We start from the raw sequence: 18644 nt of genomic DNA, 5'->3' as shown, positions 1-18644 counted from the left end.
CACACACACATACGCACCAACCACACACACACACAAGGAGGCACACATCGGCACCGCTCCGCGCAAACTCCTCCACTGCGCCTGAGACTGAGGCAGGAGTCGGAGGAGGAAAGAAGAAGAAAAAGAGGAGGAGGAGGAGGAGGAGGAGGAAGGATCAGGGGAAGGAGGGGAGGGGAGGCGGGCGGGCGGGCTGGGGGGCGACGCCGCCGCCGAGGACAGGCAAGCACGCAGGCGAAGCGAGCGGATCCGGACCGGGAGGGATCGCTCTCGCCGCCGAGAAGCCCCGGCGAAGAAGATGCAAAGGATCTGCTGCTACTGCAAAGCTGCCACCTGGCCGCGGCCAGCCAGCGCTGCCTCTGCTGCCGCCGCCGCCGCTGCTGCCGCAGACTCGGGACCACGGGGATGTGGGAAAGGCAGCCAGCGCCCGGACTGGTCTCTCTTCTGGGGCAAGATCATGGGGATTAAAAGTGGATTTACCTTGGCCAACCTCGTCTTTTTCTGGATGCTCTCCTGCGTGAAAGGTAAGGGAGTGGGGCAAAAAAGAGTGTGTGTGGGGGGGGGGGTAAAGGGTGGGCATGCTTTCCTCCAGACCCTCTTCCTCGTCCCCACCAGCCACCCCCCCCTCCCCTCAAAAGGTGGGGGTTGAGGAGGGGGTAGAAATATATAAGTAACCCTCGAGAGAGAAGGATGTGTCGTGGAGGGAGAGCAGCCGATTGCCCAAAAGGAATGTCTCTGTGTGTGTGTTTGTGTGTGTGTGTGTGATTGTGTGTGTGGACGTTGCTTTGTCCTTTCTCAAGGTTCCCCCATTATTATGCCGGTGGTCCTTCTCAAGAATTTGATTTCTGTTGAGGAGGAAGGGGGGGGGGAGCTGTCGGTGATTTGGTTGAAAGAGAGGGAGAGAGCGCTGGAGAAAGACGGGGAGGGGAGGGAGGGGAGGGGAGGGGAGGGGGAGCAGTGGGGAGGGGAGAAATGGAGGGGGAGATTTGGGGGTTGGGGGCGGTGATTTTTTTCTCCCCTTTCCCCTAAATCCAAGCGCCCTGATCGGCGGTAGGAAATGCCATTTGCTTGCTGAGCCTGGCGGTGGTTGCAGTGAGTGGAACGGGCACCCCATAAATATTCTTGCAGTAGGCTCGGATCCGAAAACGTGACTGGGGTCCTACAGCCCTTGAAACGAGCGGATGCTCCGACAGAATTACCGCTGAAGGATATTCCTCCCGTCCCTCCGCCAACTCCTTCAGTCTGGAGGCGCGATTTATTATTATTATATTTTTTACAAAGCGGGTATATCGGGCGAACGAGATGGTTTTCGCTGGTCGCCTTTTCCTTCTTTCGTGTTTTCCAAATAAAGAAAAATATAGTTTCCTTCTAGACGCACCAGCGGGTTGGCACTGAAAACCTCCAACAAACGCACATACAGAGAGAGCCAAACCTTCAAGGAGGTTTTCTGGTGCTTTGGGGGGGGGGGGGGATAAGAAGACGAACAAATACCCGTTTCATAAGTTATGAGAGATGTGGAGAGGCGCAGGGACTTTCACCGACCATGATTGTCATTGAAAAATGAAGTGGTGTGGGATTTCAAAGACTCAGGGGTGTTTTTCAGTTAAATAGATGTATATTCCAGTTGAACATCTTGGTAGGCATGATCTGTCGCCAGGGGGGGTGAAGATCAACCTCCCATTATCCGAATTAAGGAAGGGAGAAAGCTTTCAGAAGAATAGTGGGAAGGCCAGGTAGAAGCAGAATGGCATCTCATGCCTTAGGCTAGAATGAATGGATACCTTGGTGGATACTTTCTGGAGATATAAGGAATACTTTGACAGTGGGGGAATCCTGGCGTGATCATTACATGACAAGAAGGGGAAAAGGGTATACCTGTTACTGAGAAACCTCTCTTCCAGAAAATAATTTGAAAACCATCTCCTTAAACAACCCCCCCTTCCCCATCTGATGAAGGAGGGAGAAGGAAAAGGCTGATGAGAGTTTAAGCCATCATCAGTTGGGAGTCTTCTATTCCCACTGGGGCTGTTTGGCTTTTCTTTTCAAAAGGAGCTTGCTATTTTCCTCTTCACTCTGCCGGCTTCCCCCGCCTAACCCCCCCCCAATGGAGCTGAGTCTTTTTTATGAAACACTTGATTGTCTTGCTTTGCAGCTGGTTCAGTCCTATTTGCATGGTGGGAGGGGTGAAGAGGAGGAAGGACCAGATCATTCAGGGTTGCCTAGGGCTCTGATGATCAGGGGAGGGGTTAAGGATTTACCTCATTCTCTTTCCAACCCCCCTCTCCCCGCACACCTCCAGCCCAGGCTAAGGGGGCATGCTTGGAATTTTAATGTACTGTCTAATTACAGAAAGCTCGCCCGGGTTTGTACCCGTTGACGCAATCTGCTTCTCTCTGTCATCCTTTGCCCGATTTCTTCAGAGAAATGATTCAGCGAAGGCATCCAAGGACCCTTTGCCGAGAGCCAGAGTGGGCTGTTGGCTGTGCATGTCTGAGTGTGCAGGGGGGGTATGGTGGGCTGACTTTTGAAAAAAAAAATTAAAAAGCCCAAAAAGCAAAAAAAAAAAAAAAAACAAAAAACAAAAAACAAAAAAAAAATGAAAACAACAACCCAAAACTCATTAATAAACATCCTACCATCTCTTTCCATGAGCCCCTTTCCAAATTGTGCGTGAGCTGCTTGCTTGAGGAATATACAGGAAGGCTACACAATCCATGTGGCATCTTTTAATGGGAGGAGGTACACAATATGTGTCTTTAGAGGAAATACATGCATCTTAAAGGGATACTGCTAGACTGATGAAGCAGGGGATGGAGGTGAGAGCCAAAAGACAGACTTGTGAAGAAGGAAACAGTTCCCTACAGTAATGAAGAACATTGATTCCCTTCCATTTTTGATTCCTTGCCCCCGTTCTCTAAGATACGTGCACACCAAAGCTGTCAAAGCACAGATTCCTAGCACTCCTTGAATCAAAGCAACATGCCAACCGGGGGAAGGTGGGAAAAATCCCAATGGACCTTTCATCTATTTTTAATGGAGGAAAATGGGGTGGCTTGACCTGTGCAGAGTAATCCCTTGATGACTGTAACATAAAGGGATGAGTGGTATGTGTCAGTGTAAGCTATCACAATAGCGATAGCGCAGATAGAACTTTCATTCTGCCACTGTTCACCTGAAAGACAATGCTTCTGTCCCCCGCCCTCTGCCACTGAGTTCGCTTCAAGCATTTTTGTTGCAAGCATCCGGTAATAAAACATACAGTGATGGGTATGAATGAGTAAACTTGCCTATAGGCAACCTTGGCAGAACCCTGCCTGGCATTCTGCCAGCTCAGAGACAGTGGGAAGAAGGAGAAAAGGGGGTGGGGGGAATGCAGTCCAGAAAATAAAGATGACAACTATCGCTGAAGGAAATTGTTGTTTTTGCCAAGAGGTGAAGAAGGAAGGAGAAATTGGCATGTTGTGCTGAAATATTCTGTTTTAACAGGGGACACAACAAGAAAGGGGAACAGTGGCTTAGCATACCAGTGAAGAGGAGCAAGTCAATGGGCTTAAGCTACCATAAGGCAGCTATTACTACCAGTAGTAGCAACAGCATTAGTAGTAGCTGTAATAGCAGCCTGAAATTGCTGCAGCTGAATCCTAAATACATATATTCCATTTCCCCTGAGGTTAACAGACTTTATTGTCTAGAACGCATGCCACTGGGATTATCGTATTACTGAGGTTCACTTTATAGAAAATGTATCAAGCAGATTTCAGTGAGTGGCGAGGAGAGTGATATGGGCAGGCCAAGTAGGAGTTAGTGGTGCGAGAGAAGGCAAAGTTGTGTGGCTCCAGCAAGACTTTGTCATAGGAAATAAATGGGTCTTGGGGTGGGAAAGGCTGGTGAAGAAGCTAAAGGGATGGGATAAAGGCAGTGACCAAACATATAGAAGAATCTGTATAAAAGCTTTTCTGATTACTTTTATCAATGGACAACAGAAACCAAGGATGGGGAGCACATGGCTGTCTAGTTGTGGTGGGTCTATAACTCCCACCAGTCCTTGCCAGCACAGCCAACAGTGAGAGATGATCGAGTTGCAGTCCACTCACATCTGTTGGGCTGCATACAGTATTTCCCATTTCTGTTGTACACTTTCCCTGGAGTGTTATAAGGAAAGGCAGGATAACTATCTGTCAAGTGTATTGCAATCTTGTCTTATGCTGTCAGATCAGCTTCAGGGACTGATTGGCTCCCAAAATGGGAGAGTAAGATGCAATCTCTGCTGGGTAATTGTTTGAGACTAGTCCGACATGGTTTCTTCCATCAAAGAATCCTAGAAAACATCGTTTGATCAACGTGCTGAGAATTTTTCATCAGAGATGTGTAGCTTTTCTCCTTTTGATTGTTCAACTAGCTGGGCTCCAAAAGGTGTGCTGAAGTCTGTACAATTATATAATTCTTAACTGTAAGACCTGCACAGTGGTGGAAGCCATTGCTTTGGGAGCTGATGACTTCTCCTTCTCTCGAGGTTTCTAAACAGCCTCTGGATGGCCATCTCTCAAGGATGTTGTAAAATTCCTGTGATGAGCAAGGAGCTGGGCAAAGTGACTTCCAAAGTCCATTCTAGATTTACTACTAATTATGTAGTAGATTCCATCCAATGTGGAGCGCTGGAAGGCTACTAGGTTTCCATCCAGATGGTGCTTTCAAAATCAGTGTGTGTCCTGCTGCAAACTTTCATCGGAAGTTGATTGTCCTCTGTAAGGTCTCACCTTAATTTCACTGAGTTTACCAGGATGTCCTTGATTCATGTGGTGGTTAAACATGATTGTTGGAATAAATGTCTCAATTAACTACAGAGGTGATTGCCTTCCGACTGATTGATATCGAGGCCCTGCAACTAGAAGCATGCTAGTTTTTACAAGGTTGAGCAATGTTTCTGTTATGTCAACAAGGCTTCCAGTTGTAGTTTCTACTTCTAGACTGGTGTTTCCCAAGCTGGTGGTTTTGACCCCAAGGGGGTTGCAGGTCACCTAATATGCACAGTAACCCTTGTTAAATATTTTTTTTCCTTGATCTTTCAGAGCCAGATATTAAAGTTAGCATGGATGTGTGTGTATGACAAATAGGCCCTTTGGGGAAGAAAGGCGCCTCTGTTTTCTGAGAAGGAATGACTGTACCCCATAAAAATGTATTTTTATGCAAATGTGGTGGTGGGGGGGTCACAGGTTACTTGGCTATTATAAAAGAGGGTCATGAGTCCAAAAGGATTGGGAAACATGGTTCTAGATGATACAACAAAACAAGACAAGATTTTAAAAACTAAATCTGGTGGAGAAGAGATAAACACCTAAGGTCTACATTTAATGGAGCAGCTTCTGGTTTGCCTTGCAGGCTACATCCGCTATTTCATTTGCAAGGTTTAGAGTTCAGTGGTGAAATTTTTAATTTACATGCAGAGGATTCCATATTCAGAGCCTTACCTATCTTCTTGAAAGATCCCCAGATCGTATCCAAACAGTGTGTGGGTGCACTGGACCCTTTTGTATTGAATCCCTTCTGCAAATGGTAGCAGGAGTCTGGTAAGATGTCATGAGGCAATTCTGGTCCATTTAGCCCAAAACTGAAAATCATGACTGACAGCAATGGCCATCCTGGATTTCAAGAATTCTTTTCTAGCCCTACCTGATCTTTCTTGTGGGTTTTGTAATCCAAAAAGCATCCAGTCCTGACTCTGTTTAGCTTCTGAAATCAAATGAGATGTTTTTTGTTTAAGGTGACATGAATCCTAAACATCGGAATCCTATAGAACTTCTCATCCTTCATTTGTCTGAAAAACTTTCTCTTTCTCTTCCCTCATGTACACATGCACACATTTGGGTACACATTGTGTAAGCGTATTCACAATTTACATATTTTCTCATCAAATGCTGTTTCCACATATTTTTCAAATACAAATATTTGTAATCATGTGCATTTTCTTATGTAAAATGTGAGAAGGGAGGTGGAATGAAGGTGGACTCTGAGCTTTGCAGTTTTCTCCAACCAACGTGAAAGCAGAAGATAAAAGCAGACTTTTGTGATCAGTTTCACAAACAAGAAATTGAATTTGGGTTTTATTTTTTTTCCCCTTAAATTGTGATTAATGCAGATTCCTTTTCCCTTCCTCGTGTTCGTCGGGAGCTTTCTAAATAGGTCAGAGGCTGCAGAGAAAACAGGGATGTGTGTGAAAGAAAGAAAGAAAGATAGAAAAGGAGAAATGCAAAAAGGAGAAATAGAAAGCCTTACTTTTTTTGGAAGACAGTTCTCAGAATACCACAACCAGCATGGCCAATGGAAATGATAGCACATAATATCTGTGGAAAGAGACCTAGGATAGAGAACAGGGGCAAGCATTAGGAAGAGGCCAGCAGAGGTACAGGCAGGAAACGTCAAGTGGGCAGAATCTTCAGCAAGTCTCCCCCTCACAAAATGCTTCCAAGAGTGAGCGAATAGGGCAGGGGGCAAATAGAGAAACACAAAGATTCCTTTGAAAATAGTGTAGTGGGAGTCCCAGACCAGCCCATATCTGAGGAGTCTAAAGCCGCCCGGTGGGATAAAAAAGAACAACCAGTGGGAAAAGTGATAGGATTTCTGTAAGTTCTCAGGAGCTGATTTCACTTGCATTGCTCATGGGTGGAAAGAACAGTGAATTCACACTCAGGGAGCTTGTCTTTACCTCAAGGAGAGAGTGGGGACAAGAGAGCCTTAAGCGTAGATCTACAGAGGTGGTGAGGGTAACAACCAGGAAAGAGATAGCTTTTGGAAAAAAGTAGGAAAGAAAGCTCTCAGATGAGAATTTGCCTTGCAATTTTAAGTTGGAAAAAACATAAACCATACTTACCTATAGATTTCCCTAGAGAAGGTTTTGATGATCCTCTGCCTGGAGATGACACTCATATATAGGTAGATGGACCAGAATGTTCTCTCAGGTGTTCCCATGGATTAGCTCTGTGAAACAAGCTGAGCTAAATCAACAAGGGGTGTATCTATATTGTAGATCAAAACTGGTATCATAGTCCTTTCCCTTCCTCAGGCACCTACAGGAACTGTAGTTCTGTACAGCTGTACACAAATGGGACCTGGAAAGTAATGTTCAGTCCCTTCAGCAAAATAATTCTGATCTCCTTCAGGATTCCTTAGGAAAGGGTATGGTTGTCAAAGTTGCATAACTGTGTCATGAAAATCCTGGGTTTACACATTGTATTAGCATATTTGGCCTTAAATCTGGAGGTATTTACTATTATCTTCCTCAAGCTGTTCAGTTTTTGTGATTTCTCGTGATGTTGATGTTTGATTAATGGAGATCCCCAATCCTAGTTAATTGTATTCCCTTCAAATTATGTAGCTTTTGAGATGGTGCAGGGCTATGAATTATCTCAACCCTGTTACCAAATCCATCAGCTTCATGGTAATGGCTTGGAGCTCCATTGAATGGTACTTAGAACCCAATTTTAACAACTGCCAATCGATAACATTAAGCAACAGTGATGAAGTCTGCATTTGCAATTGGCTTTACTTAGGTGCTGGTCTAAGCCTGAACACTGCAAGAGGATGCAACAAAAATCTCCAGTGTGTCTGTGTGGGAGGAGAACAAGACAGACATATTTCTATGCATATTTTATCTCCAACTTCGTTGCCTTCAAAACTGTGTTGCTTCAACCTTCTTTCAGTGGCATGACAGTGAGAAACGCTGTTACCCAAAAATGTCAATCCATGCGGATTGTGAGAGGATTAAAAAGAATATTAGATATGTCAATGGTGAAGAGGAAGGGGAGGGCAGTAGAAGAGAGTGGCAATGTACAGAAGAGATAGCTGAGGAAATGAGCTTCAGAAATGATATTCTCACCAACTAACAAACAAAAAAATTCTTTTTCATTGTATGCAGTCAGAGAATTAGCCTGTGGTCCAAAGAGAACATGTAGGCTCTTCACATTATGTCTGGAGACACAGTTGCACTGAAAGGTTGCTACCATGGCCCTCTAGGTTAGGATTTTGCATAGAGATAAGAGTCAGCTGAAATATGGAAGAGGATTGTGTCAATTTTCCAGTGTCTTTCCTTACTAAGAATGTTTTTTTTAAAAAAAGATGTCAGAGGAGCAGACTGAAGTGAATGGGGAACAGAACTGAGGTTCAAGAATCTATCCATTTAAAGGAGGTCAGGATTTACTCCTTAAAGCTAATATTAAGGAAGGAAGGAAGGAAGGAAGGAAGGAAGGAAGGAAGGAAGGAAGGAAGGAAGGAAGGAAGGAAGGAAGGAAGGAAGGAAGGAAGGAAGGAAGGAAGGAAGGAAGGAAGGAAGGAAGGGTGTTGATAGATGGCACATAGGCACAGCTAGCTAGACATTTTTCTCTCTAGTAGGAATTTTAATCAGTTCCTGTGGAGTCTGTCTAATAAAATTCTTCCTTACCACAAACACTTTCACCCTTTGCTTTACAACTGATGATAAAATCCCTTAACAGTAGTAAACAAAATAACTCATACAGGCTGAAATCCTGTTGTTTAGTGTATTGTTACTAGGGATGTACATGGGTCTCCTGATCCAGATCATGCCTAAATAAGGGCATGCTTCTGCCTTTCAGAAGACCTTCCTACCTGATCCTTGTTCAGATCTGTGGCAGCATGCATGTGTTTGTGGTTCTCTGGGAAAACCTCATTTCCATTAATGGGGACATGTAAATGACAAGGCCAGGCCACAGACAGAATGGCACAGGTGGGAAAGATGGGCTTATAACCAAGCAGGGCACTCGGTTTAATTCTATTTTGCTTTATTTCCTCCTTTCCCCTAGGTATTAGATCAGAGCCCCAGTTGGCTTCCCCAGGAAGGGAGTGTGTCAGTGACTTCAAAAGGAAAATTAGGACTTATTTAATCCTTTCAAAGAGTGAAATGCAGGTTCTGTACAGCCTGTGCTTCTCCACATTTACTCTCCTTTCTCTTTCCTCCCTCTTCCTCTTTTCTGAGTCTGAAAGTAGTAGTGGTCCATAAACATTATTAACTAGAGATGGGTGCAAATTGATTTGTTCTGCTTCCTATGAATTCTTCCAGAGGTGCCACATGTTCCCTCCCTCTGCCTGACTGGCCCACTCACAATCTGTTGTGCATCATTGAGGTCCTTCTTCTCCAGTGGCAGTCGAGTCTGGGCAGGAGCTCGGGCTGCCCTATCCTGCCTCCTCCAGCAGCTGACCACTGAATGGTTGCACAGGGAGAATCCCCATCCTGCCTCCTCATATGAGTGGTCAGCTGCTGAAGGAGGCGGGGAAGGACAGTCTGAGCTCCTGTCTGGACTGGATTGCAGTACAAGAAGGAGGACCCCAGTGGCATGTGACAGATTGTGAGTGTGCCAGATGGCTGGGGGGGGGGACATGCAACACCAAAGGAGGAATTTGTATGAAGTGGCACAGATCAATTCATGACCATCTCTAGTATCTCATTGATAATTTAATCAATTATTCAGGGAAAGCAAGGAAGGGTATTTCCCCAGGTGAAGAGCATACTGTTCTTCTCATTTGCCAACTCAGTCTCTTCATTTAATTTTCTCTCTTTCCCCACCTCTGATCATAATGTATGAATGATGAATTCAACATGAACCATCTGTGGGTATGCCATGCCTTATTCATGCCTCTGGAATCTTTGCTCAACACTACAGTCACTCCAGAAATACACAGATAACTCTGATTTAATTTGTTTGTACACACTTTTCACTTTAGCTCCCATAGAATTTGTGTCAGTCCATTCAAGGAAGTTGAGGTTAATTTGAACTATAGATTGTTTTAGCCTTTGTAGGATTTGGTCAGTTTAGTATTTGGAATTTAAATTTTTCTTTGTAGCCTAAAGTTTTTAAGTCAAATTCTCTCTAAAAATTGCAAATTAAGTGTTGTTGTTGTTGTTGTTGTTTTAATATTGATATTAAGTCGTATCCGACTCTTTGTGACCCCATGGACCAAACCATGCTAGGCCCTCATGTCTTCCACTGCCTCCTGGAGTTTTGTCAAATTCATGTTGGTAGCTTCAATGACACTGTCCATGCATCTCGTCCTCTGTTGTCCCCTTCTCATTTTACCTTCACACTTTCCCAACACCAGGGTCTTTTCCAGGGAGTCTTCTCTTCTCCTGAGATGGCCAAAGTATTGGAGCCTCAACTTCAGGATCTGTCCTTCCAGCGAGCACTCAGGGTTGATTTCCTTCAAAATGGATAGGTTTGTTCTCTTTGTAATCCAGGGGACTCTCAAGAGTCTCCTCCAGCATCAAAAAGCATCAATCATTCGGCGGTCAGCCTTCTTTATGGTCCAGCTCTCACTTCCATACATCGCTACTGGAAAGACCATAGCTTTGACGATGCAGACCTTTGTTAACAAGGTGATGTCTCTGCTTTTTAAGATGCTGTCTAGGTTTGTCTTTGCTTTCCTCCCAAAAAGCAGGCGTCTTTTAATTTTGTGGCTCCTGTCACCATCTGCAGTGATCATGGAGCCCAAGAAAGTAAAATGTGTCATTACCTCCATATCCTCCCCTTCTATTAGCCAGGAGGTGATGGGGCCAATGGCCATGATCTTGAGATGTTGGATGTTGAGCTTTAGACCATAGTTCAAATGGAATGCCATCACCTCCAATGGCTTTCTCAGGCCCACTTGACTTTGCTTTCCAGGATGTCTGGCTCAAGGTCAGCAACCACACTATCTGGGTTGTCTGGGACATCCAGATCTTTCTGGTATAATTCCTCTGTGTATTCTTGCCACCTCTAATTGATGTCTTCTGCTTCTGTAAGGTCCCTACCATTTTTTGTTCTTTATCCTGTCCGTCTTTGCACAAAATGTTCCTTTAATATCTCCAGTTTTCTTAAAGAGATCTCTGGTTTTTCCCTTTATATTATTTCCTCTATATCTTTGCACTGTTAATTCAAGAAGGCCCTTTGTCACAACAAGGCAGCAATCTGTGAAGGGGAAGTTAAGTGTAGTATTCCCATTTTTTCCTTTTCACTCTGCTCTATAAGTAGTAAAAGAGCTCAGGATATTTCTAAGTGGGACCTCTTAGCTTCGTTTAGGTGCTGCTACACTTGAGAGCAGCGGGTTATTCCTTATAAAGAACAAGCAAAGACTTGTCGTTTCCTGTGTTGACACCTATCTACACAAGTCAAGGAGAATGATTTTGGCATAGACAGATGAAAAATCTCAGAATCATCTCTTCCCCTCTTTGGCAGTTCTTTTTAAAAGCTGTAATAACAGAGAAAATAACTAACATTTTTTTGCCTTTTGATTATACTCCAAATCTGCTGTGTGATGAGGTTGCTTCCTTCTTCCTAATGGTAAGGCAAGCCAATACCTTGTTCTTACCTCCATGAAGAACAAGGAGCAAGTAATTAATATTCTAGAGATTTGATGAGTGAACAGAGGTTCTTCTTTGCTAACACACACACACACAGAGAGAGAGAGAGAGAGAGAGAGAGAGAGAGAGAGATTGGGAATGTTGTTAGTCTGTGGAATTCCTTGCCACAGAATGTGGTGATGTCATCTGGCCTAGATGCCTTTAAAATGAGATTGGACAGATTTCTGGAGGAAAAGCCCATCACAGGAGCTTAGAAGGAAGGTACCTCAAAATGACAGCTGCAGGTGAGTGGTATCAGGACACAGGTATCTAGTTGTTTTGTGTGCTCCCAGAGGCACCTGGTCAAACTACTGTGAGATACAAGAAGCTGGACTAGATGGGCCCTTGGCCTGATCCAGCAGGGCTCTTCTTATGTTTTTATGAGAGAGTGAGATTGAGAGAGAGGGAGAGAGAGAGAGAGAGAAATTCTTCCTTATCTCAACATCTTATTAGTGCACAACAACTCCAAAAAACACTCAAGAGTGTTCTTGGAGTAAAACCCCCAGAAGCTTTCACTGCTGGCTGTGCTGGCCAGGATTTCTCGGAGATGTACCCCAAGAACATATGGGAACCCAAGGTTGGAGAAGCACTGCTCTAAATACATGGGTTATTTAAGGACCATGGACAGCAGCTTATTAATCAATGATAGTGTTTTCCTCCAGAAATATCTATATATATTTCATTTAAAAAAACATATAATGTATGGCAGAATCTACTGTGAAAAATGGTTTCCTTTGAAAGAAGGAAGCCTTTGAACCCAAATATTCAAGAAGAAGAAGAAGAAGAAGTTTAGGATTTCCTTCTTAGCAAATAAAATAATTGTGGCTCTGCTTTCACACAGGAACACAAACCAACTTACCAAGAACAACTGCTCTAAAAACATCAGCCAATCCCAATATATATCATGCACTTTACAAAATGGAGGATATGCAGCATCAATGGTAGCCGTTATGCTAGACCTGTTGCTGTTGTTTGCATTGTCTACAATACATAAATGGATTGCACCTGGTATGTAGTGAATGAACCCCAGAGTTGCCAATTAGAAAATTGTATGCTTTCCTATATCATGTTTCTAAGCACAAGAAGAGAAGCTTGCTAAATTTCATGCAATGACAATTGAATAATTAGACCTTTATTTAATGGGTATAGGGCCACAGAGATCTTGCACTTAAAAAAAATTCTTGGCAGGACATTAGCTGAATCACTGCCAGATTTCAACCTGTTTTATCAATGGTTTTGATTAAATCTTGCTGCTGTTGCAACTAATGGAACTGCTGTAATGTGAAGCTCCTTTACGGCTTGTATTTTAAATGTTCCCAAGCTTAATTACATTAATGGAATGTATGTGTTCTTCATAACAGCTCAGAGTGCCTGAAAATGGAAATAATTTAATAATATAAAGGGGCTAAAAACAAATAGGGAACATGCCGAAGCAGCTGTTACATCTATTTTAGTCACCACATTTTTAACCACAAGTTAAAAGGTAATGAGGAAGTATACAAAGAAGGTGGGCTGGCCCATATCTGAGGTGAAATCTTCAGATAGTCATGAAAGTCATCGGTTGTCCATTGGAAAATGTTGTTTCTCAACTCAACCCACCTCACAAGGTTGCTGTGAGAATAATGTGGCATAATCCATTGCACATAGTTATGGCCTTATGAAAAAATAAAATACATGAGATAAACATGTTAGAAATATCAGCATTCTGAAGTTAGCAAGTATATTACAAATAAGAAATGTGTATAGGGGGAGAATACTGGGACGTGTTGGCGCTGTGGGCTAAACCGCAGAAGCCTGTGCTGCCGGGTCAGAAGACCAAGCAGTCGTAAGATCGAATCCATGTGATGGAGTGAGTGCCCGTCACTTGTCCCAGCTCCTGCCAACCTAGCGGTTCGAAAGCATGCAAATGTGAGTAGATTAATAGGGACCACCTCGGTGGGAAGGTAACAGCATTCCGTGTCTAAGTCGCACTGGCCATGTGACCACGGAAGATTGTCTTCAGACAAAACGCTGGCTGTAGGGCTTGGAAATGGGGATGAGCACCGCCCCCTAGAGTCGAACACGACTGGACAAAAATTGTCAAGGGGAACCTTTACCTTTACCTTTATAGGGGGAGAAATTAATAAAGAACAGTGGATTATAAACTTAATGCAATTCAGAAACTGAGCTGTCTTACACAGATCCCCTAGCCATCTGATAAACATTCTAAGTTCTATTTCTGTGAAGATGATTCTGACATGTGTTCTAACTTAATTCTTGTTGTTGTTGATTATAATGGTGTTGGTGACGATTATATGGATAAAATGGAAGACTTAAAAGGTTCTCTTCCAGGTTTGTCAGCTGTGAATTAAAACATCTCTCCTCAACCATTTTGAGTTGAAAGCTACTTCAATGGCAACCCTAAATGAATACTGGCATGGTTGGTTGTGAGATTTTCAGCTAAGGAAGAGGCCTCTTCAGGTGAAGTTGGCTAAAAATGTCTATAGATCAGACTTTGGTTTGTCTTTTTCCAATTGTGTATGACTTGCTTGACCCACTTCTGTTGGTAGTCTAGAAACCAGGTACTCTGGAGGTACCAAAGCAGTGCACCAGTTCTTTCTTTACAATGACACAGTGCAGGAAAAAAAGTGAATATTGGTGGTTGATTGATATAAATAGATGTTTTTCAATTGGCTCCAGCGGAGCTGAGATTTCACAGATGCTTGACCGTAATTCATTAATACAGTGAACAAGCAGCATCTTCAAAAGGTACATCAACAATGTTCTTATGGATGAAACAAGTATGAAGCATTCATTTTGTTTGTTTTCAGCATCCTTGCAGTCTTTTGATCTCAGATGGCTACATAAGCTGATATCGTGATATTTATCACTCTTTCCATGCCATGTCTCCATTTTTATTATGCCATTTACTTCTGTAGCTAATCGATTCCACTCTCTGCCCAAAATTATGTTGCTTAGCACACGGAATTGCACTAGAGTAGGCCCATAGAATCAATGGAGATTTAGTGAGCCAACTCCTCCATAAATTCCATTGCTTCAAGGGCCTATTCTAATTGTGACTTACTATACTAAAGAAAGCCCCTGTTAGCATAGACTGATTTGAATTAATGGAACTTACAAAGGTGTTGACTCACCAATTCCCCATTGATTCAGTGGGCCTACTCTAGTGTGATTTGCAAACCTGACCCAAAGCTTTCATAAATAAATAAAGATAAAACCATAAAAACAAGAAATAAGCATCAAATTCCTTTCTTCCATATTAGTTGAAAAACATTACAGGATAGTAGTTTCATAGTTTAGTTTAAAAGGAGGGACAGAGAGGATGCAAGCTGTTACTAAATACTCCTTTTTTTCTACTGATGCTACTGAATTGTGTAATCTCGTTGCATAGGTAAATGATGGAGATGAAGAAGAAAAAGATCAGTTTTTATTATTACCCTTTTCCAGTTTGTTGTACCTTGATGGAGAAATGTAGCAGAATCCCATGGGGTGAGGGATCAATAGAAATTTGAAATTCCTGACTGCTCTAAATCAAAAGCAGCTGAACAGATTTAAATATTTTGGGTAAACAAACTTGCATCCCAGCTGCTAATCCGTGTGCCAGCTTTCAGTATGACATTTTGTGAAATGATGGGAATGCTAAATCCACAATGCTAAATGGAATTCATAATGGAAATGCTGGCAGATCCATAATTACCTGTATTGTGATTCTGCTGAACAATTCTCTATCAGTCTCATCTTTTATGAAGGAGTTTGACATATAAATCCTAAGCATGGGAAAAATTTATTGGGGAGAGGAAATATTATACAAAGATTTAGCACACCACTTCTATATTCTAAATGTCCAATACAAATCAGATCAATGGAATACAGAGAAATAACCTGATCCCTAAGTATGACTGCATGTCATCTATTGTTACCTATGGAACAGCATCTCAGAATTCATGCCGAGATACATGGATCCATATTTAGTTTGCGCCACAGTGTCGATCCTTAGAGTCTTAAGGGCATAACTAAAAAAATGAGCTGCTACTAAAATTAGGCATAATTAAATTCCTCATAGGATTCCAAGTGTGGTGCAATGGACAGAGCCATGGACTAGGACTCTGAGGAATAGAATTTGAATCCCTGCTTAGCCATGGAAAATGACTTGGGGAATGGAACCGGTAAAAACGAATCTTAAATATCTCACTTACCTTGAAAGCCCTATTAGGTAAAGATTCCCCTTGACATTTTTAGTCCAGTCGTGTCTGACTCTAGGGGGTGATGCTCATCCAGTTTTCAAACCGTAGAGCCAGCGCTTGTCCGAAGACAGTTTCTGTTGTCATGTGGCTAGCGTGACTAGGGAACACCATTTTACCTTCCCACCAAGATGGTACCTATTTATCTACTTGCATTTGCATGTTTTCGAAATGCTAGGTTGGCGAGGAGCTGGGACAAAGCGATGGGAGCTCACTCAGTTGCATGGATTCGATCTTACGACTGCTGGTCTTCTGTCCCTGCAGCACAGAGGCTTCTGTGGTTTAGCCCGCAGCACCACCACATCCCTTAGGGCCACTGTAAGTTGGTTCTGACTTGACAGCACAGAAGACACACATACATACACACGTTCCTCACCACGATGCATTTTCTCCATGAAATAAGGAGCTTCATGAGAAGATCATACTGTGATATACCATAATGGACAAGTCCCACATTCTGAGTAATAATGTGTCTTCAATACTGGAGAAGGGGAAACCCCAAGGAAGATCTTAGATCAGGTGCATTCTATGGGCCAATCAATGAGCATCCTAAAGTGATGGTGTCTGTTGGATCACAGGGTTACAATGACCTCAGATGGAGCATGAATGGAAGTCTTACTGGGAAGAAAATGGCTTTTTGAGGAGCCAGGCTCCAAAGCACTTATGGTTTTAAAGGTAAAAGCCAACACTTTGAAACTACACCCACAAATAACCCAACATATTTATGAGCAGTGAGGTGTGTCCCCTATAATCAGTCCCATTTAGTGATTTGTAAATTATATTCTTCTTTACTAACAGGTATTTCTAGCAAGTTTTCAAAGACAGATAGTATGGGGAACAGTAATTCCTACATCAGGTTACCAGGGCATGGACAGGTGGGGCTGGGTTCTCTTGGGAACTCTTGCTGTTGACCCATCAGTCTTGAAGGATAATGTCTACCCCAGATGTCCCTTTGCTTCTACCAAGAATGCTGACTCCATGTACAGATCTTTCAAGAGGGCAGCCACATTTTGACCAGGTTGAAGACTGCTCCCCTGGCTAGATGAACGGCCTACATATAGGCCAAACATTTTCACTCAATTGATTTATTGGTCACTATTTCCATGAATGCTACCAGGAAAAAAGAGAGAGGTAGCAGTCCTAATTCAGTTCCACAAATGGAGTTAAAGACAAGAAAACAAAGGCAGACTTTTAAAACTGAAGCACTCAAAATCCTGCACCTGGCGGGAAAATTCAATTTTTTAAAGATCTCAAGATGTTGATGCTGCTGTTGCTATTTTGAGAGCAGAGGAATTTTATAATGCTCGTATTTAAACAACCATGGAAGCAAGCAAACTAAGTATGATTAAGGAATGCAGCAATAAATGCACACACACAAAAGAATTAATTTCTCTTTTCACTTCTGCTTTCTGACACTGGTTTCTGATCGCATAATCATGAATACAAAAGGCCCGTTTCCTTTTAAAGTTCACAAAATAATCAGTTCATTTTCTCTGCCACCGTATTTCCTGCCTCAGGTGGGATATCTCACCACTGCAGTTGTCAAGTTTCTGCTGAGACGTAGCTGACCATGTTTGGACCCAGGAGATACCTTGACATTTCTTCCAGGGCTTTTGTTATCAGGCCCAATATGCTGGCTAAAGTCCAGCTAGGGGGAAAATGCATTTCTGCCTGTTTAAATTCCCTGAGCTGCATAAATTGGATCCTGTTCTCAGCTTGCAGTGGTAATCTTCAGAGAAGTGCCTTTGCCTTATTAAGTAAGCCTCTTTTGTGCTTTTGGGGCTCCTAGGAGATGACACGGTTTGATGAGGGTTGTTTCATTGGTGAGGAGGTATCAGTTAGAGAAGTCACAACTGAAAGGGAGCCATTTGTGGCTATATTCACGTGCTTGAATTAGAAGAACTTTTTCTCCTGAAATCAAGGGTCCAATATAGGGGATTATGTTTTTCAGGGTGGTTTCAGAGCTTATAGCTGGTATAGCTCAATGGGTTGTAGTTCTTGGCTGCAGAGCCAGGCGGGCAGGAGTTTGAATTCCCAGGAAAGGCAATCAGTAGGCGCAACCAGTGGGGCTAATTGCCATGCTGCCTTTATGACCTGGGACCCAATAGAGCTAAGTGCCATGCCGTTTTTACGGCTTTGGGCAAGGTGCACAATGGTAGAGAGCTCCTGAAAGGAGGGGCTTGTCAACTGCTTCAAAGTACCCTCAGCGGTATGCCAAACGTCACAGACAACTTGATGGCGCATCACCATTGTCTTTCAGAACCCACAGTCAAATTCAATATGCAAGGAGAAATGGTGCCTCAAGATGCGGCTCAATTGTTTTGTTCACTAAAGTAGCTGCATCTGTTTCCAGATATCAGAAGTGGCAAGTTACTCTTCTTTTTCTGATTGGATGGGTGTCACAGACAGCACCTCCCCTACACCCACACTGCCAGGGTATAGGCTCCCTAATTCCAGCTATCACTGCAGTTAGGAACCCATCTTAGGTCTTCCTCCTGAACACCTCCCCCATGGGGAAAATTGAGGTTGCACACAGGCCCAGTTGCCACTGTCAGCTGGTACTTGTGCCTGTGAATTTCTGCATGCACCGTGCTTCTCCCTGTCAGATAAATCATGGAAAGTGTGAAACAGATTGTGAGACTCAAAAAACCCAGGGTGTCAGAAGCTTTGCTTTCTCTGTGCTTTCCCACATTGGGGAGAATTTCAGTCAGGGGAGATTCCATCCTATGATGGTGAGTTGCTAATAGATCCCTTCCGTTACTGCTCTTCCCAATTGTGAAGGGGAACAGTGTGGAGGATTCCATGGCTATCACTTCTCTCCAATAGAGTATGGGGATTTCACAGTCTCTGCTTTTTTTCTGTCTGCGAACTTTGAGGGACTCTCCATGGATTGGGCTTTGGGGTGGAGGCAGGATTTGTGGAAGGAAAGAAGCATCTCCAGACTTTTCGGGGGTTAGGTTGGGGCCACATCAAGTTTCCCTGTCCTGCTTTTTGATGACACTTGAAATGTAAGTGAAGATTGT

The 18644-nt window shown here is 43.2% G+C and overlaps 1 protein-coding gene across 6 annotated transcripts in view; it reads left to right on the top strand.

Annotated features, from left to right (window-relative positions):
- The first annotated feature begins 100 nt into the window (after nt 1-100).
- The window catches only part of CSMD3 (CUB and Sushi multiple domains 3), a 700243-nt gene continuing 681699 nt past the window's right edge, over nt 101-18644 (top strand). For 5 of the 6 annotated variants that reach the window (XR_013544184.1, XM_072999267.2, XM_072999266.2 and 2 more), the window contains exon 1: nt 191-521. Coding sequence is in view for 5 of the 6 variants with exons in the window: in XM_072999267.2 (XP_072855368.2) it covers nt 296-521 (226 nt within the window). In the remaining variant the exon portion in view is untranslated. Of the gene's footprint in view, nt 522-18644 lie in introns of all 6 variants that reach the window. The other variant, XM_072999268.2, reaches the window with a different exon arrangement.

This window comes from Pogona vitticeps, chromosome 4 (assembly GCF_051106095.1).
Source record: "Pogona vitticeps strain Pit_001003342236 chromosome 4, PviZW2.1, whole genome shotgun sequence".
NCBI classification, from domain to species: domain Eukaryota; kingdom Metazoa; phylum Chordata; class Lepidosauria; order Squamata; family Agamidae; genus Pogona; species Pogona vitticeps.
Note: the sequence above shows the minus strand (reverse complement) of the source record. Positions and strands in the feature narration are given on the sequence as shown.